Below are 21,919 nucleotides of genomic sequence, written 5' to 3'. Positions count from 1 at the left end.
TGTCACACCTCCCACGTAATCGAGTGTCTGCCCATAAAAGGCCGTCCGTCAGCAGTGATCCAATAGACAGGCTGCCGCTAAATATTCCGGGGGTGAAGGACTGTGCTTATGCAAACAAAGATGAGATGGTCAGGGATAGAATAGTGTTTGGCACAAACTTGGCAAAAGTGCGAGAGAAACTTTTATGTGCCGGGTCTGAGCTAACATTAAATAAAGCCGTGAACATTGCAAAATCACACGAGATGGCACAAGCACAGCTGAGAACCTTCGATGCATGTACTCCGAGCGGCTCACGTGAACTGACAACGAGCTGTTTATTGATGCAGTAAGAAAGGAACAACCCTCTGAATCTGAACAAGCCTTTGTAGACATATCAATAGGAAAGCAAGGTGTAAAGCTTAAGTTTAAATTAAGTTCATAGACATGCTGCCGCTAAATATTCGCAGGCAAATCCACAACTTAATACCGGGAATGCCTGTTAAACATCTTAGATTAACAAGTACCGATTTGGGTAGTGAACACACACATATACATACATATATATATATATATATATATATATATATATATATATATATATATATATATATATATATATATATATATATATATATATACATACATACATACATACATACATACATACATACATACATACATACATACATACATATATATATATATATATATATATATATATATATATATATATATATACATACACATACACACACACACACACACATATGCCTTCACTTAAGGGAAAACTTTATCAAGCAGCAAATTTCCAGAAATACACTGCATGCATAAGAGAATGTGGCAAAGTACTTACAACCAGAGCAGTCAGCAATTGGGGAACTGTACGCCAGAAGACTTTTGAATTACCTTCTGCAAGAGGACAGCTGACAAGTAACCTGGTCAGTGTCACTCCTGACCATACAATCTGAAAGATTTCAAAAAGACTGCTTTTAATATAAAGAATAAAGCTGCCAACAAAATGGTTAGACCATTTATGATATGTATGTGAAATAAATTTAATTCATGCTGTTCTCTATAATAAAGTATAAATTAAAGATCTCCTTTAACTGGGAATATTTTATTGCATTTTGAAAATGTGTTTGTTTATTCTACAGTAACAAGGTGGGAGAATAATAATTTACATGTTTTCATCTCTTTCAAAGTGGAAAAAAAGTTGTCTTACACCACTGAAAAAGTACCAAAACAAGTAATTGTTGCTCACCACTACATTTTAACATCTTAATGCTGCCATGTTAGAATTTATTAGGTTCTTCAGACTTTGTAATTTTTTGCCAAACCTTGTTACCCAACCCTGGACACAACTGAAAAGCAAAGAACTTGGCAACAGACAAGAAAATCTACCTGTTCTCATTTTAGGCTAGACTCTTATTCTCATAATATGCTGCCTTTCTGTCCTTTAACAGCTGTTTCTTTCAAGAAATCAAATTATCAAGACAAGTCAAGCTAAAGGCTTTTCCCACCCATTTTATTTGGGTGTTCTGCACTTTTTGAGGAGTATGTGAATCTATTTTACATGGTGCAAATGTTTTCAGCTTTTAAATCTTACCCTGTGGCTCTGTTTCCATATGTTACCAACTTCAAGATCTTCAATGATCATGTGCAATATGACATAAAATTGACTGGTGCTGCAGTTTTCTGTTAAAACAGTAATCAACTCTTTCAAGTGCAGTTCCAAGTTTTCAACAGAACTTAAAGTAATCCATGGAGCTGTACCAGAATGGTAAAATAAGGCAGAAAAAACAGATGCAGAAAGGTTACATTGTTTTTAACTTTGAAATTTGGTTAGAATTATTGCAGTGATATACTGAAAGATCTAAATGACATAAGACAAGTCAGGCTAGAAACATAAGCATTATGAATTACATTTTTAGTGTTATTTAAGATAATTTTACTTTATTAATATTACAAGTAACAAAGTTATGTTTGCCACGCAGACTTAAATTTGGATGATTCAAATTTTATCAAGCTATGTTAACTTAATATCAGACAGGCTAAATATACAACATAGGTATTAAGATCTTGCATGTTTATTGTTGATGACCATAACAGAGATGGCTTAATTACTGAAAAACTCACTTTGAAATTTATTTCCTCACTGTATGTTCAGTTATCAACTAACAAAAATATCTGTATAGATACACATAGAGGTCTAGGAGGGATTCCACTTGGACATAACTAGATTAACACACTGATGCCATTGTTGACAAACAGCTGATATGCATGACCCAGATAACCACAAAAATGTTATTATTGTAACTGGAATATAATATATTAAACAAAAGTATGTGGATCAGTAGTTTTTTGAATGTGGAAAATAAACAGTTCCATGAAGAAAATTTACTTGTAACACTGCATGTCAACAATGAAAGAACAATCATTTATTTGCAGAAAACCTAACAAACTAAACTGTATATGTTTGCATAACAGTATTGTACATATACTTACTGAAGTTACAAATAAAATAAGCTTGCATTACATCCTATATATTTGTGCTGTAGAAAGTTATGTTTACAGTATTTAATTTAGATTCAAATATTACAGAGAAAATAAATTTGTATTACATCCTTTATATTTGTGCTGTAATATCTATAGTATTTGATTTATATTCAAAAATAATTTTGTTCATTATCCTTATGAAATTATAATGTATGGTCATGGCTAGTGTAATCAAAGTGACTTACCATTATCTAAGTGTACTACTGAAAATTATTATTTATTTACTATTAATTATTTTATCTTCTAGCTAACTTGAACCTCTAAAAATTTCACCCCTTAAAACAGAATTTTCATAGAAATAAACCTAATATAATTTAGAAAGTTCAGCCAGTTTTATATGTAATGTTAACCCCTTGTTTTAATTAAACTGGAAGTCAAAGTCTTATCAGATTTACTTACCAGAAAGCAGCTCTTTTAAATTCTGTAGATATGAAATAATTACAGCATCCATTTCTTCTTCACCATTTTCTATATTTGCTAAATAAAATGCTTTCATGAAACTCAATGCTGATCTTATGAATTCTAAAGGCTGTTCTGAAGAACACAGCTCTTTCAAAATGTGTTGATTGTAGCTTTCATACAGACTTGAAAATTGAAGAGTAGTCAAGGGTTTGCTGCTTTCCGCTGTAGCTTTGTGGGATAAACAGTTCCGCTCTGCTTCTATAAGTCCTGTCACTGAATTAATCATCAAAACTTGATCTTGTTTGTGGCATTGCATAGTTTTCAGAAAAGATTCAATGACTGGTGCATGTACAAGGGCAATCTTTTCATGCAGACAAATGAAAGTTTCAGCTATTGGAGAGTTTTTATTTAAGAGAGAGAAGTGTGAATTTACTACTTGGGAGACAGTTGTCAGTATAATCAAAAGAAACCGTGAAGCAGCCGGCTTCACACTATCCAGATGTTCACCAGAGGTCAATTTTGATGCTGTTTCACAGTTTAATACAAATGCAGCAATTTTTTCCATGTTTATTTGAATGCTTGACTTTCGTTCAATAACTATATTTAACATTTCACTTAAAAAGTTCTGAACTTTATGAAAAAAATCAAACACTTGCATATAATCATCACTAGCAAAAAAGCTGCAACTGACCAGTGAAAAAACAGATGTCATTACCATTTCCAAAATATCACTAGCATGCATTATCCGGAAAATGTAATTAATGTTCCTCCCAGCTAGCAAGAAAGTCAAACATGTGTAGGCATTGCTGAGTATTTTTATAGTATTAGCAACCATGCCTTTACAGCTGGGCTCAACACTTAGAACAATAAACAGAAGGATGAGAAAACAACGGCTATGATCTGCAGAAGTCATCCCATCAGGATTTATGGATGCAGTCATCTGTAGTAAGTGCACAAAGGTGGCAAGATGCTTATCTGGTAGAGTTAACCTGAAACCAGTACCAAATAATCTCTGTATCTCCTGAGCTGCCAGCTCCAGTGTTTTCCAGAGTTCCTCTAATTCGCCTATCATCCCTGTATCATCTTTAATATATTTCTGGAACGTGGACCATTTTAGTTCTTTTTCAGTTAAACACTGAAGCACTGGGTTTGCCTTTACTCCAAGTAAACTATGAAATCTCTTAATGAGGCAACCAATGAATGCTGAATGTAGTTCTGGCATTTCAATGAGCTGCCCACTTGCAAGGAATTGCTTAGATATTACAGGAACTGAAAGGGCTAAATCTCCATACTGAGTATCAATTAAAGGATCATTGAAGAGTACAGTATTTAGCAAAACATCAGCTGTATCAATTAGATCATCTCTGGAAAGAAATGGAGAAATCAAGGACAGGTTGGAGACTACCAATAACCAGTGAGCAGCAGGAAAAGTATTAGCATCCACATTACTGATCTGCCCACACCATAGTTCATTATTCTTCAGTTTTAAACTGCTGCCTCCAGATTTGACTACAAAAGTAACTGCCTCTTGTGTTTTGAGCAGGATTTCACTATTATTTCTAATTTCCACATGTAAAAGATTTTGCTTAATTTTTTGAATAGTTAAAAGTTCTAACAACAGTTGGCTCATTGGTCCACAATGTTGTGCAGCTCTGAAGAGGCATAAAGAAGTCTCTGTTGGTATATCAGAAAAGAAACTGCAAGACACGTTGGCAGACTCTTTGAATTTTTCATAGGGGTTAACTAGGGAGGCAAACTTTACACAGTGCATCTGGAATACTATAATAATCTCTGTCCGTGTGTACAACATAAGCAGCATGGCTTCATAACTTTTCTTAAACCATTTTTTGTTAGACACATTACTTGTTTGTAAAATTAAGATCAAAGGTCTAATAGTATCATCAAACATTCTTCTCAGGAGATCATTAGTACGTTGAACTAGTGGAAGTGGAGTTGTGTTGTCAAGGCTTTTCATACTGAACAATACAGAATGCAACGTGGAGCTAACTAAGAATAATTTCAAAGCTATGCTCTTGTTTCCTTCCAAATGAGGAATAAGAGAGGTCTTACATTTTTGGAGCATTAAATTACAGATATCTAGGACCTGATTTGTAGGTAGCTCAAAAATACATTCACAAAGTTTCTTTAAAAAAACATCTGAGAAGAGAAGCTGCTTTGGTTCATTAGGTAAATGCTGGCAGATTAATAAAATGACCACTTCAAAAATGTTTGTCAACTGACGCAGTTTGGCATATGTCTGGAACAGAGTGCAAAGCAGATCATTTTGGGCATTTTTCACTTGATCATCTATACAATCAACACTGATCCATCCTGAATATAAAAGTTCATTTAGACTAGGCTCAACAATTAAATGATTGAGTAAAACAAATGTTTTTAGACACCTGTACCACGCTGGACAATCGGGTTGTGGATGTTTGAGCAGTAGCTGTGCTATCTCTGTATAAAAGTGGAATTGAGTTTCTTCATGCTGCAGCCTGTCCACAGCTACATTGTAAATATCACAGGTCAATGCCGAATTTAATAGGCTCTCTAGAGCTAGAAGAGCTTGACTCCACTCTACACCACTAAGGGTCTCTGTACCACCATGTGACAGCCTCATGCTTAGAACGAATCTAGCAAGAATATGAAATAATAAAATATGGTTTTCTTCATTTACACAGAAGGACTCCAAGGACATTTTGTAAAGCAGTGGAACAGAACTAGTTCTCACAGAAAAATGAAGTGACTGATCAGAAAATTGGTCATCTGTGATTTTTTGTAGTATTACACTTAAAGGATTTAGCAAATTCTTTGAAGAAGTGCTATTTTTTTCTTTAGGAGCTTCGGTTTGCATTAGCTGAAATTCTTTTTTGAATGATGAGAGATGCTCAAAAGAAAAAATTCCATACTGTAACAATGCAAAAATTTCACTACAAATGTTTTTGCTCAGATGGTTCCTTAATGTTGTGTCATCATCTGTTGTCCATTTTCTTGATGTCAAAAGGTACCTCAGTAGTAAACAAGGTTGCAATAACTGGGAAGTGACCAGTCCAAAAGTGCGATTTGGATTAGTCTGCTGTTTCAGCAAAATCTGGAACTTGTTTAAGACGAGTAAAAGGACTTCAAACAAATTAACGTTTAAAACCACATGTTGATGTTTCAAATCAGAACATGCCAAAATAGTAAGTTTACTTAGAAGATCTACCATTAGTTGAATCTTTGCAGTATACACAATAGATAGCACAGAAGAGGAGAGAATATTCTTGCAGCAGCTCAAAACATTGGATATGAACAAAGGAGCTGAAGAGGATGCACAAACAGACAGACTTTCATTTATAGCCTAGGAGAAAAAGAGAAAACAAGAAAAATGAATATTAAATAATTATCATTGGAATAGCAAAATAAAAATAAACAATTGTGGTTAATTTAAAATTTATATCAAGACACAGAGATTTAACTTTGAAGGATAAATTTGCAATACAGTAACCATAAATCAGACATATTTTTAAAAGAGAATAGTTTATTTTATTACAATGTTACAACACAAAAATCATCCTGAGCCAAAAGTAACCCATATGCAGTTTCAAAATGTGGTCATTAACACCATAATTCCTGAAGCCTATAAAAATACTCATAATCCCGGCCCACCTTAAATCCCTTCACACCTCTCCATCAACGTCTTTTGTTTTATAAATGTGTCAATGTAATGGAAGGATTTTTCTCTGTAAAAAGCAAAGGTGAAATAAAGAGAGCAGATGGGCGTTGGTCGCTTTAGCGCAGAATCAGCTATAGAAACTAATGTTTTGGGGAAAAATGTTCTAAAGATACAGCCAAGGCTATGTAAGGAGTTATTTTTCACTTCGAGAGGCTTTTTTCACATGTAAGCATATTACTGTGTCTTCTGGTATCAGGCACTAGTCTCAAGGCCGAGTAGAAGAAAAACATAGCGATGTGTCCCTTGGAAGGGGGGTGTGTATGCTGAAACTGATCACTTCTGCATACACTGCTTCCACGTAGGCCACTTTTGGGCAAGGACACATCTAATTAGTATATAAGGGAAGGTTCCGCCCTCAGTTTCTTTGGACGCTCAACCGTGGGGAAAGGCGCACACCGCCCGGTCTTATCTGATAAAAGGCACACGGGGTTGATCCTCTGATGAGACTGACATGCGGGCTCCCTCAGTCTACTGGTCTGGGATGATGGCTCTGGGTCTTTTGATGTATGTTACTGTATGTATGTATGTTATTGTAAGTATAAGTGTGTCTCTTTAAGCATATATATTTATTTCTATAACCCATTCATGTGAATTTCCCCTTGGGATTAATAAAGTATCTATCTATCTATTTATATGTTATAATTGAATAAGTAAATTTTATTGAAGTATCGGACCTCTTCTCTCTGATTTTTGCCTACTTATGTTTTAATCCCTTGAACCATTTTCCCAAATCAAAACAGTCAATCAGCACAAGCAGCCTGTTATCTAATCCTCTCGACTGCCAGCAAAAAGTTCTCCAAGATCAAGTCTTCTTTATCTGCGTGTGAGGTCCTGTGAGATGCATAGGGTAAATAATGCATCATTATTTGGAACACATGCATTTTGTGTGTTCCGTGTCTACAACAATCAGATGACAGTAAATGTGAGAAACGCAAGAAATGTTGAAAAAATACTTGAATTAGTATTATAGCATGAAAAAAGTTTCTAATGACAAAATTTTGACATGGAGTGTATAATGCGTGAAGACTGAAGTCCAAATATCAAAAACACTTTCACAAAAGGTATACGTATAACAAAACAAGTGCGCTTTTATTCAATAATATAACCAAAGAAAAATCAGATTAGGGTTCTACATGGAAACGACCTCTTGAGTGGCACAGCAATAAGAACTGCTGACTCATAATCATGATGTACTGAGATTGAATCTGGCAGCCCTCCAGAATTATAATTTTGAGTAGAAGCTGCTCTTATTGTTACTATTGCACAACAAAAACATACATTTGATTTGAGTCTTTAACAGTCGGTGTAAATTTATGGTGCTTTCTCTCAGTTACGTTCAGGCTCTCCTTGATCTGACACTGCTGTTTTCAAATAAAGATGTGCTATAACAGAAGTGAACTGAGATGAGGATTCTACATCGGAGAAAGAGAACACTAGCACTCCCTGCAAGAAACGTCCACTCACATATAAAAAAAACTCAGCTGCACCAGGCGTAAAAGGTGAAAGATGGCACCATCTGGATGCAGCTACAGGTAAGGCGTCATCCTGCCAGTCAGTCTGTGCCACACGTGTTATTCAAAGAAAAAGCAGGGCTTACAGAGCTTGTCAATGTATTGTGCAAAGTTCTATTTGTGATTATGTTTTGTGATGGTCTTTATAAAAAATATTTATATGTTACATATATAAAAGCCAGATCGAATGTTATTTACCTTGATTTATTTACTTATCTTCCTATAGCATAAAGTTACAAATAGACTACAAAGCTTCCTCTGTTTAATCGATACGGGCATGCTCAGAAAGTACATGGGTACTGCACGTGTTTATTTGAAATTTTGACTAAAGTCTTCACACATTACACACTTCACATCATTATTAGTATAACATGGAAAAATCTTCTGCTTTAGGTATGTGCTCAGCATTTCTTGCATCTCTCCCATTTCCTTCCAACCTACACTTACCCAGATATTTGCAGACACGGAACACACATGAAATGCATGTACTCCAAATAACAATATACTGTATTAATGACACTACACAACTCCAGGCACATCACACGCAGATAAGTAGCCTTGGCTTGAGCTGGGAGAACTTTTTGCCCACGTGCAGCGCTCCATCAAGGCGGGGGATGGGACAGCAGGCTGCAAAAGAAAAGACGCTGATGGAGAGTTGCTAAGGGATTTAAGGTGTGTCGGGATTACAAGTTTTTTTCATAGGCTTCAGGAATTCTACTGTTAAAGTCAAAATTTCCACTTTAATCACAAAACAGACGTTTTCACCATGTTATAAATTTTTTTCTCTGTGGCTAAATATGCTGCCATACGTACTGATGCTGTTGTGAAGGTACCAATAAAAAAAGATGACACAGAAAACGGTATGTGAGACTTTTAAAACGGTTTGTGTTATTATATTGGGGAATATGTAATGCTTGAATATAAAAGCACCACAAGAGCATTTGTATGTCTGCATTTTGCGTCACCACATCGAAGCATGAATATGGATTCTGTAGGATCCACACAGCAGATTTCTGTAATATATAGATAATAAATACAGACTCCAATGCAATCCCAGCAATATCAACAACACAAACGGAGACAAAAATTATTGACCATTAAAATATAATGCGCACATTTAGAGACTACTATAAATCCTTATATTCTACTGAGTTTAAAGACGACAAGACATAATCTAATGCATTTCTGGATGCAATACAGATACCAAAAATACAGTGGGTACGGAAAGTATTCAGACCCCCTTCAATTTTTCACTCTTTGTTATATTGCAGCCATTTGCAAAAATCATTTAAATGTAATTTTTTCCCTCATTAATGTACACACAGCACCCCATATTGACAGACAAAAAAAAAGAATTTTTGAAATTGTTGCAGATTTATTAAAAAAGAAAAACTGAAATATCACATGGTCCTAAGTATTCAGACCCTTTGCTCAGTATTTAGTAGAAGCACCCTTTTGAGCTAATACAGCCATGAGTCTTCTTGGGAAAGATGCAACAAGTTTTTCACACCTGGATTTGGGGATCCTCTGCCATTCCTCCTTGCAGATCCTCTCCAGTTCTGTCAGGATGGATGGTAAACATTGGTGGACAGCCATTTTTAGGTCTCTCCAGAGATGCTCAATTGGGTTTAAGTCAGGGCTCTGGCTGGGCCATTCAAGAACAGTCACAGAGTTGTTGTGAAGCCACTCCTTCATTATTTTAGTTGTGTGCTTAGGGCCATTGTCTTGGTGGAAGGTAAACCTTCAGCCCAGTCTGAGGTCCTTAGCACTCTGGAGAAGGTTTTTGTCCAGGATATCCCTGTACTTGGCCGCATTCATCTTTCCCTCGATTGCAACCAGTCGTCCTGTCCCTGCAGCTGAAAAACACCCCCACAGCATAATGCTGCCACCGCAATGCTTCACTGTGGGGATTGTATTGGACAAGTGATGAGCAGTACCTGGTTGTCTCCACACATACCGCTTAGAATTAAGCCTAAAAAGTTAAATCTTGGTTTCATCAGACCAGAGAATCTTATTTCTCACCATCTCAGAGTCCTTCAGGTGTCTTTTAGCAAACTCCAAGATAGAACTTTTTGGCCTTAATTCTAAGCGGTATGTGTGGAGACAACCAGGCACTGCTCAAAACTTGTAGATACCCTTAGTGCAGAGAAACTGGATAAACATTTGGCACTATCAGAATTACTAGATGCTATACGCTCACTGCAGAGTGGGAAAGCACCTCAGCTAGCTCCCCTTCTATTAGCAATGTTTACAGAAGATAGAGAAAATAAAACTCTACCTCAAATGTTTTGCCATGCATTAATTTCCATCTTTCCTAAACAAAATAAGGACTTATTACAATATGCACCATACAGACCAATTTCACTTCTGAATAATGATGTTAAGATACTATCCAAAGTCTTAGCTAGAAGGATGGAGAAAGTGCTGCCTTCGATAATATCTCAAGACCAAACTGGATTTATTAAAAGCAGACACTTAGCTTTCAATCTTCGACGCCTGTTTAATGTGATATATTCACCCACAAAGTCAAACACCCCGGAGATATTACTATTGTTGTATGCAGAAAAAGCATTTGATATAGTCGAATGGAACTACCTTTTCACTACATTGGAGAAATTTGAGTTTGGTCCGAATATTTGTGCATGGATCAAACTACTGTATACTTCAGTTTGTATTAACACCATTAAGTCAGAATACTTTAAACTAGAATGTGGTACCAAACAAGGATGCTCCTTGTCACCACTGCTTTTTGCAATCGCCATTGAGCTACTGGCAATTCACTGTCGAAATGCTTATGAGATAAAGGGGATTATCAGAGAAGGACTGGAACAGAAAGTTTCTCGATATGCAGATGATATGGTACTGTAAGATCCAATCTTAGAAAGTTAAAGTTTTAAGTTAAACTCATATTAATGTTTGTTTAATTTGAATAGAATATAAATTTCTTTCATAGTCATAACTTATGGTACAGTCTTTTCCCCCTACAAGTTAGTAAGAGGTAGAACCTTTTTACTATAACTGAGAAATTGTGTGATAATAAGCTTAGTTGTAGTAAGAACGAGTCCTAGTAAAGAGGGACTTGAAAGACCCATTTTTTAAGTTAGAAATGGGATAAGCATACAGTTTTCTGACCGTTTAGAAATGGTTCTGAAACGTTTTGAAATGTTAACGATTTGAGATATAACAAGATTAAGCCTAGAACTGAACATTTCTTAACATTAATTTTTATTTTTTTGCTATTTTAATTTTCTTTTTTGCGTGAACTGTTTTATTTTGAAACTAAACTAAACTTTTAAAAAACAAAGATATTTTGTCTGTGGAATCATTTCTGAGCGTCAGGCTTTTGTTGAATCCCATTTTTTTGAGTTGAAGCTGCTGAACTTTGGTAATTTTGGGAAATCGCAGCTACAAGTACTGTATATATCAGATCCACAAAATAATGTGCCTGCGGTCCTAACAGCACTAGTAGAGTTTCAAAAGATTTCTGGTCTCAGAATCAATCTGAATAAAAGTGTGCTCTTCCCAGTGAATTCTCAAGCAAACAATATTAGATTGTACACCTTCCCTTTTATCATCGCAGATCAATTTAAATACCTAGGGTTTAAACATCACAAGTAAACATAAAGCTCTTCATCAACAAAATTTTTCCATCTGTATGGAAAAAATTAAGCAAGACTTGCATAGATGGCCAACCCTTCATCTCACTTTAGCTGGAAGAATTAACATTGTTAAAATGAATATTCTTCCTAAGAATATCTTTTTATTTCAAAACATACACATAAATAAATAATTTTTTAAGAAATTAGATTCAACCATAACCTCATTTATTTGGAATTCAAAACATCCACGTATCATAAGAGTGACCCTACAAAGACCTAAAGCAGAAGGTGGCATGGCTCTACCCAAATATCAATTTTCTTACTGGGCAGCAAATATACAAGCTATAAAAACATGGACATGGAGACATATAGATGAACATACACAGGCTTGGTCCGCAATATAAATAAAATCCTGCAGTACTTTATATTCCTTGCTTTGCACCCCAATAAATACAAAGTTACTGCCAATATACTAACAACCCAATTGTGCTTCACTCACTCAGAATATGGAACCAATGTAGGAAGTATTGTAAGATAGAGAAGCTTTTATCTATGGCACCTCTGCATAAGAACCACCTTTTTCCACCCTATCAAACATACCCAGTTTTTAATGTCTGGAAAACATTTGGGATTAAATCACTAAGAGATCTGTACATAGACAACATCTTTACATCCAATGAATAATTACACTCTAAATTTAACTTTCCAGCAACACATTTCTTTCGCTACCTTTAAATTAGAAACAACAGAACTTGCCCAATTTTCCTCACCTCCCACCTACCTCCATGCTGGAAAAAGGAGTTGAAAGTAGAAATCAGGGTTCCCACTCTTTTTTAAGGAATCATTTTCCAGGACATTTCCAGTAGCTTTTTCCGGAAATTTATGACAGGATCTGGTGATACAGTCATACACTTTAGTCACAGGCTTAACGCCATTTTAATTTCTCTTTGATTATGCAGGGACTTACTGTCACCGATATGCTAAATTACGTAAAGGCAACACCAATTAATGCACTGATGTATAATGGAGTTCTTTGACCTCTTTTTGTTACACACTGTTTTAAACTGCAAAACTCTTTTAAAGAAATAAATGCCTCTTGGATTGTGGAAAACTATCCAAACACTGACATATACTGAGCAATTCCATAATGTTCAGTATAGAGCTGTTGATCACACCATGAAATAGCTACCATAGTGACTTAATTTCAGTAAAGGTTACTTGCATATTACATATTATGTCATTGTTTGTATCAAATAAATTTATGTACAATGTTTGTATTAAACAAAACTGCATAAAGGCAATTTATTGCCTATATCATGTGTATGATGCCTATAACACTAATATATGCAACAATTGGCACGCGACAAAACAAAGAGTTAACATTCAACTGGTTGCTTTACTGGGAATACAGCAGCTGTAGAATTTGCATAAGTCAACGACAAAGATTATAATAAAGATCTTATCTTTGTGGGAAAAGAAGCAAAATACATTAATTTTAAACCATGATAGCCTTGCCATCAATTCCTGAGTTGAAAACTTGGTTAAACTAGAAAGAATACTAGGAACAAAGGATAAGAGCCTGAACTCCGGTATATTGGAAAAAAAAAAAAACAATCTATAAATCACTGTAGTGTAACCTATAAAAAAGGCATCTGGTGTAGGCCTAGGTTTAGAAACAATGCTGGTGTTGCTCCTTGAGGTCTGATAAAACTGCATCCAGACTGATGACCTCTTTCTTTTTTTCAGCAACACTTTTACGATAGGCATTAGATTTTGTGAGCAGTGTAAAGTCCTGTTTTCTCTCAGCCTTCTCTGCCATTGCATCTGCTTCTTCTTGCATTGCCTCAATGCTAGTGATTATTTTCTGTCTCTTTGCTGCCACTTCTGTGATTTCAGAGCGGAGCTCTTCTCTTTGCTGGTCATTTCAAGGTATTGGACATATCGCATCCTGGCATTTCTGCAATGCTGCAAGAGAGGCTTTGGCAATACTCCATCAAATGAGCCACCATTCAAAGAATCTTGGATTAGGCGAAGAGACATCAGAGTCCTTCCTTTCAGATTTATAACCAGCATGTCCTTATTCACAGAGTACCCTCTTCCGACCGCTGCTTGCCCATGTGACAATGTGAACGGGTCTTTCATTGATTTCCACAGAATTGCGTACTCTGCTTTGTCACCAGCAAATCTTCTCATGAATGTGTCCAGCCGACAGGAGCTACTTCTATACCCTTGAAATTCCTCCTTATGGTGCTGCACCATTTCAGTGAGGAACATCTTGTACTCACTCAGGATTTGGTCACAGTCCTCTGCTGTATGCCATTTGGCGTTAAGAAGCAGCTGTAACAGCTTCTCAAACATGGAGATGGCACGCCTTTCATCGCTGATCATAGTTACTGGATCTAGGCATGCCATGTGCCTTACTGCTGCATAATTCAAAGGGCATTTGTCCAGCAGTTTCTTTGCTGTTGCGGACAGGAAGGCTACATATTCTCTCCGGAATTGTTGACCCGGCAATGTTTTTTCAAGCAGCTTCTCTGAGGCTTTCTCAAGAGCTTGTTTGGTGGAAAAGCCAAGATCCACCTCTTTCAGTGGCAAATCGAGTGTTTTGTCCAGTACATCAATTTTAAGCATTTGGACAGGTGTTTTGATGTTATCCACTACCTCCCTCTTCATAAAGCATGAAATCAAACTCTTCAGAAGGACCTGAAGGTCTTTTGCCAAAAATGGCATTATGGGGGCATCAGTCTGGAAAGTCTCAAGAAAGGGTTTCAGCTGCCTTGCCACATAGGCAAAAACCGTAATTTTGCCTCAAAAAGGGGGTCACCAACAGCCTCTCTGACCACAGTGTATGATTGTTACGTTGGCATTTTACTCTTTGGCAGTTTCTTGTAATTGTCGACAAATATTTCAACATGTGGCCACATCTTAAGTGCTCTTTCTGCCACTGGCAAGTCCTCCACCCACCTTTGAGCACAGAATTTTAGAGGGAATGTTGATGTTTTGGTAATTTCAATAAAGTCATCCCGTCTGGCTGGTGTGTCATGAAAAAGCAGCCAAAAGGTTCTTAGTTTGTCACCTATCGTCCATCGACTTTCCTTCTCGCCTTGTTGGAAGCTTCCATGAACTGTATGAAGACCACAGGTTCCTAGGTTTATCAAGCTTCTAATATCTGGGGCCTCAAATAATCTCATAAACTTTTTGTTGACACTTGGTCCATCCATCGAGATTAGCAGGAGCTTGTTTGGATCAAGTGGAGAGAGGGAAACTTTAATGCTCTCAACAAGCTTTTCTGATTGTGTGTGCCCTAGAAACTGGGAGTCCAGATAATGCACAACTACCTTTTCTTCATTATCACTCCAGTACCGCACAAACACATCCATCTGCTCAGTCTGTGTTATTTTGTTGAGGCATTCATCAAATGAAATGGTATAGCAGTTGGACTGTCTAATGTCTTTCACTAGCTTGTCTCTGAAATATGGTGCAAGGCCAAAACACATCAGATATGCTGCTTTTGTTGCACCACATGAGAATATTTGGGCAATTTCACTATCTGGAAACATCAGGTGAAACAATGAACCCATATCTGAACAGGAACTGAAAGAATATTTGGAAAGGGCCATTTTAATCACCCAACGGATCTCTGCTTCTAAAACAGCTTCACTTGAAAAATGAGCTCCGATTGTGGGTGTAGCTTGAGGTGGAGTTACAGAAGTTGATGGCTGGACCTTGCTGCTTCCTTGACTCTCTGATTCTGCTGCCTGTCTGCTAGCTTCAGAATTTTGGGGGTTGGGAGAGTGATTGATGAAATCAGTCATGCGTGGTCCTGTGCCTTGACTTGACATGACCCTCTTGTGTCCCTGTCCTTTGGCATGGCTTTTAACAGCAGAAATAGATAGATAGATAGATAGATAGATAGATAGATAGATAGATAGATAGATAGATAGATAGATAGATAGATAGATAGATAGATAGATAGATAGATAGATAGATAGATAGATAGATAGATAGATAGATAGATAGATAGATAGATAGATAGATAGATAGATAGATAGATAGATACTTTATTAATCCCAAGGGGAAATTCAATCATCAAAAGCTTTCCTGCATATCTTGCAGTATGCCCGATGTACATTATCTGTCACATGTCCTATCCAGTCCCTGAACTCAGGATTTATCTTCCATTCCTCCTTAAACGTACACCTCCTTGACATGATTCTGCTTTCCCTCACTTCTGTAATTAGAAATATATGCTCTAAATTAACCATTATAGGCTACTATTTTTCCTGCAACACTGCCTATTAGTGTCAAAAACATTAAATACAGTAATGTACAAAAATGTAGGCTAAATAGAAATACTGATCCAGTACAGATTTTCTGTAGGCTAACTGTGGTAAACTTAATGTGAAAGCATACCCATATAATTCCTCTAGAGGGAGCTAACGTTCTGTGGAATAATGGAAGCAAGCTAGAATAAGAACTTGAGCCAGGAGCTGTTAAGCGTGTTCAGTTGTGCAAATAAACGGCACAGACCAAGTAATATTTATTGTGTGGCGATTGCTCGGCTGCAAGGATATCACACGAACCTACACAAACACACAAGAACAGGCATTTAGATTTAGGCTTCAAGTAGCCTAAGCCCTATTTGTTTTAAATGAAAGTAGTAGCTCTTAGTCTAATTCTTTTTAAGACTGTTATGGTGTTTGTGCTGTTTTAGGTTTGGTTCACTGAATTTATTTGCTTAACAGTGGGACAACGTGGCCTACAAAATGATTTTAGATTGATTAAGCAATTTCCTCCGGGATCAATAAAATATTCTGATTCTGATTACCGTCATTAGACAATTAGCACTATGCTAACACCTAATGGGAATTGCCATTAACAGGCTAACAGAAATTAGCATCGCCAATTTACTTGACATGTTTAATATGCAACCTGGGTCCACATCAGACGGTATGAAGTAACAAAACTGTCAGTTGCACCATATGCACTGTGGTCATACTTACAGTAATGCACTCAGCAGAAATTTCAAGTGATAAACTGATGTTCTGTTGTTCTCCTGTCAGCTACTGACAAGCTAGAGCAACGAGGGTCAAAACTCAAATATAATTGCCTATACATGTCTCTGTAGGTGGAGACATTGTGCAGCAGAGGCCACGACCTAGCTCAGCTGTCATCATATCTAGACGTACGAACAGCAAGCTGTTTCAAACAGAAAAATTAAAAAGCGAAAACAGAAATAAAATTCCAGGACAAGAAAGATTATTTCCAGGACATTTGGCCATTTCGATCAGTTTCCAGGTCATTTCAATGACTGGAAAATAACCCCCAAAATTTTCAGGTTTTCCAGGACGCGTGGGAACCCTGAGAAATGCACAGAATTCACTCGAGCTCCATATGCGCAAAAAAATAGAATTATTCAACTCAAAATTATATATTGAGCGCATCTCTCTTGTTTAAAATTGTCTAAAATGTTTCCAGGGCAAGATCCAACCTGTGAATGCTGCAATCAAGTACCCACCTCACTGGGCTACATGTTTTGGGTGTGCACCAAAATAACAAAAAAATCTTTAAAGGTCTTTCAGACAGCCTTGGTGTCATAATCCCTCCTTATCCACTAATAGTTGTGTTTGGGGGCTTAAAGTGGAGAAAGACAAACAAATTGCAATTGCCTTTAGTACAACTACTGGCAGGTAGACTTATCTTGCTCAACTGGAAGAATCCTAACTCTCCTATTCTAAGTCAGTTGGTAACTGATGTTATATACTATTTAAAACTGGAAAAAATCTAATTCACACTTTGAGGATCTGTGCAAGGCTTTTTCAAAACCTGGCAGGATCTAATCAATAACATTTTAGAATAAGCATTTAAATTGAGGAAGCAAGTTCTCTCATATCTTTTACTCCATTTATCTTTATTCATTTATTAATTTATATACAGTAATCCCTCCTCGATCGTCTGGAACACAACCCCCCGCGATAGATGAAAATCCGCGAAGTAGAAACCATATGTTTGTGTAGTTATTTTTATATATTTTAAGCCCTTATAAACTCTCCCACACTGTTAACATTATTAGAGCCCTCTAGACATGAAATAACACCTTTTAGTCAAAAGTTTAAACTGTGCTCCATGACAAGACAGAGATGACAGTTCTTTCTCACAATTAAAAGAATGCAAATAGATCTTCTCTTCAGGAGCAGAGAATTTCAGAGAGAGAGAGAGAGAGAGAGAGAGAGAGAGAGAGAGCTCGTTCGCAAAGAAAAGCAAACAATCAAAAAATCAAAACGTGTGCTTTTAAGTTTGCTGCGGCATTTTTTAGAGGAGCGTCAGTACCTTCTAAGCAAACAGCCTCTGTGCAAACAGCCCCTCTGCTCACATCTCCTCCGGCCAGGCGCAGAGAACGTCAGAGAGAGAGAGAGCGAGATTAAAGCAAACCATCAAAAATCAATAAGTGTGCTTTTGGAAGCGGCATTTCTTAGAGGTGTGTCCGTATCCACTAGGCAAACAGCTTCTGTGCAAACAACACCTCTGCTCACAGCCCCTCCGTCAGGCGCAGAGAATGTCAGAGAGCGTGAGATAGAGGCAGAGACAAGCAAACAATCAAGCTCCGCGCGGGACGCATATCTTATAGCATTGAGGAGTTTTAGTTAATATGTAATACATGCTCTGATTAGGTAGCTTCTAAGCCATCCGCCAATAGCGTCCCTTGTATGAAATCAACAGGGCAAACAAACTGAGGAAGCGTGTAGCATAATTTAAAAGACCCATTGTCCGCAGAAATCCGCAAACCAGCGAAAAATCCGTGATATATATTTAGATGTGCTTACATTTAAATTCCGCGATAGAGTGAAGCCGCGAAAGTCGAAGCGCGATATAGCGAGGGATTACTGTATTTACTTATTTTTACTAGCTTAAAGTTTTACTCTGCTACTCTAGTTCTCTTTCTTAGGGGTGGGAGTTGATTTGTCTCGAACATTTGTTTTGTAAAACTTAGTTATTTGTATGGAATGTCATTTGATTTTAATAACATCAATAAAAATAAAAAGACTCTGACATTACCTTCCAACTTGATTACACTGCGCCCCCCAAATATTTGGTGGTACTGCAACTCGTGCACGTGTCACATTAATTTCTGAGGATTTCTGGGATCGCGTGTCAGCCATGATGCGTATGTGTACACGTTCTGAGCATGAAGTATAAAGCGGCCCTTACTGTTAACAGTGTTGAAGGTACATCGGTTGTTCCCAATTACCTCAGAAATGTTTTCTTCTATGAGTCTCATAGGGAACTTGTAGGGCTGTGAGATATGGACCAAAAATCATATCTCAATATTTTTTTTAGCTGAATGGTGATATACAATATATATATTGCGATATTTTTTCTTTCCATAAAGTAATAACAAAAAGACAGCTCTAAATCAAAGCCACATGTCTCAATTGTCACACAGGCACTTTTATTAACTTACAGCTGTAGATGTACATAAGAAATGGCTCAAAAATAAACTCAGCATATATAATAAGTAATAATGTTCCTTGAATAAAACAATGTTCTTTTTCTGCATAGCAAAAGAGTCACGGCTGTGCAATTAAGAAAATGTAAACAGAAAAGATACAGAGCAAAAATAAGAAAATGCTAACTTGCTCTTTAAAAAGTGGGTTTCCACTGAAGTAGAGAGTTCTTTCTTTACCAAAGTGCTTCCTCCAGTGTGTAGTCCTGTACAAACATCTACGACTTTGTGTAAATAACAAAACATGTAACAACTGGCAAAACAAAACAAATGACAACTTTCTTACACAGGGAAATGGCCCAGGTGATGCGGCCTTCATCCATACCATGTCCTGTATCACACAAAATAAAAACTTTTAAAATCACTTTCATTTTTATATAAAGAGGCAGATCACTCAAGAGCAAATTAACATCCATCTGTATTTAGTAGGGATGTACAGTATAAGATTTAACTACATGTGTAAACTGTGTCATGTAATGTGTAACCTAAAAATGGTTTTAGTTAGCAGAATTCTTTACATATCATTATTCACAAAACTCCAGTGAGATTCTTATCACAATTTTGACTCAATTGAGGATGATGGATTTGATAAAGGATTACACTTGCTACACTTGATTTGTAATTACTGTTTTTAGTATAACTCTGAAGCTGTGCCAAGTGCAGTTTTACAGTTCAAGTGTCATGGTTTCAATTAAAATACCTGGCCGCTGTCTGCTGTACATTCTTCCTATGTTAGTGTACTTGGAAGTGCTCTTTCGAGTTCAACTTAGAATACATGCAATGATTTTTAGCATACCGATGAGTACTGTGACACTGCACTTGTGCCTCTAAAGGTTTAATGAGAAAACCAAACCAAACCCCCCAGTAATTGTCAGTGCATCACTCTGATCATGTCATTATGCGGTGATCACACGAGAGGAAAAAAATGGGTTTCAGCTAGTGGCTTGTGCATGGCATAATCCCACTTCTCCACCAAATGGATCAACTGCGCCGTTCAATATTTTTCATCCCATTTTTAATCACTTTTGCCCCAAACCCCAACTCCCTGGAAATTAGAAATGAGCACAACTGCAAATGGAAAATAAAACAAATATTTCCAAAATGGGACACAATTTGTCCAAACAGGTGGACACCTTGTATCAAACAGTATAACTTTGCAATGCTATGGGGAATATGACATCTAAACTTCAAAAAAATGATAGCTGGCATATTGGGAACAAAAGAAAATTTACTTGAAGGTTGTGCATTATTAAATGTCTTGATTATATACTGCAAAATCCAATTTTTTAGACAAATTTTTTATGGTTAATTTAATTGATATTGGTATAAATAAAGGTTTTTAATTACTAATCTTAAGACATTTGCAGCTGCAAAACAAAATAATAGCCATTTAATTTTGGACATGTAATTTAGGAACAATAATGCCAAAAACACCTTACTGCATAAGAGGTTAAACTAGGTTAAATTAGGTTTCCTAATCTTTCCACATTTTCAGTGCAACATAAGTTTATTGCTAATACCATCTGTGGGTATTTTTCATGAGTGCAGGGACATGGGACTGGCATCCTGTCGAGGACGGTTTCCTGTCTTGCACCAAATGCTACTGGGCTATGTTCCAGTCCTCCCATGAGCCCAAACTGGAATAAGCACACTAGAACATGTATATGTATGCAATAACATCAGTGGGAACTCTAATATGGTTACTGACATGGTATTATCTAGCAATGAAGTGTTATAGAAGTCTGTTATTGCAATGTGCAAAACTTATAAGATGCAAAACTGTTTAACTACTTTTACACAAGTGGGAACATCACCATCTTTCAAAGTTGTTTGTGTATGTTGCAATAAACCCAGTCAGTAAAAGGAATAATGATATTTTAACATATTTTTTCAAATAAATTATTTTTCCATGTTGTCTGCTCTCTTTCATTAATAAAATATACTATTTGCACATGTGCATGTCAAGGTGAGTAGTATAACTTTGAAGCGGCACAGCATTACACTTCACAGTTCAAGCATAATGTGTTTGATTACTATTACCCAGACACAAGGTCCGTGTGTTTAACTTCTTTTTCAGTTGCTACCCCAAAACTCTGGAACTCACGTTAGGCAGGCTCCTTCACTAGCTGCCTTTAAATCCTTTTTAAAAACACATTTTTACTCTCTGGCTTTTAATCCAGTATGATATGTTGGCTATCTGTATACTTTTTATTAAGAATCTCTTCAGTTCTTGCGTGTTTCCGTTTAATTTACCCTTTGGTTTTGTGTGTTGGATATGTTGGCTTTTTATTGTACAGCAGTTTGGTCAGCCTTGATGTTGTTTTTAAAATGCTTTATTTATACATAAATGAATAAATAAAACTTCTCCAGCACAGACTTTGTGCTAAACAGAAGTGAAGATAGCCAGCTTTTCAAGATAAAGCCTATGTACTCTAAGATCCTTCAGTCCTGTTAAACATAATTTCAACAAGGAAAAGAGCTCTCTTGATAAAAGGATGGTTGCCTCAAAGGCCTTAATTGGCATTAAACAATACACAATGGAGAAACCCATCAAACTGTTTGAACCTCCAGGAAAAAAAAAACATCTTCCCAAAAACTTAGACCGAGGCACCATATTGTGTATCAGGAATGGTGCTGGTGTAGTTTGTAAAAT

At 36.6% G+C, this 21,919-nt stretch overlaps 1 protein-coding gene across 4 annotated transcripts in view; it reads right to left on the bottom strand.

Annotated features, from left to right (window-relative positions):
- urb2 (URB2 ribosome biogenesis homolog) overlaps nt 1–21,919 on the bottom strand; it is a 246,717-nt gene that overhangs the window by 58,291 nt on the left and 166,507 nt on the right. For all 4 annotated transcript variants that reach the window (XM_039748286.1, XM_039748283.1, XM_039748284.1 and 1 more), the window contains exons 4-6: nt 2,935–6,277; nt 1,586–1,746; nt 833–943 (exon numbers count right to left, since the gene is read on the bottom strand). In XM_039748286.1, coding sequence (XP_039604220.1) covers nt 833–943; nt 1,586–1,746; nt 2,935–6,277 — 3,615 coding nt within the window. The remainder of the gene's footprint in view (nt 1–832; nt 944–1,585; nt 1,747–2,934; nt 6,278–21,919) is intronic.

Source organism: Polypterus senegalus, chromosome 3, assembly GCF_016835505.1.
Source record: "Polypterus senegalus isolate Bchr_013 chromosome 3, ASM1683550v1, whole genome shotgun sequence".
In the NCBI taxonomy this organism is placed as follows: Eukaryota; Metazoa; Chordata; class Cladistia; order Polypteriformes; family Polypteridae; genus Polypterus; species Polypterus senegalus.
The sequence above is the reverse complement of the archived record's forward strand: the minus strand, read 5'-3'. Positions and strand labels throughout refer to the sequence as shown.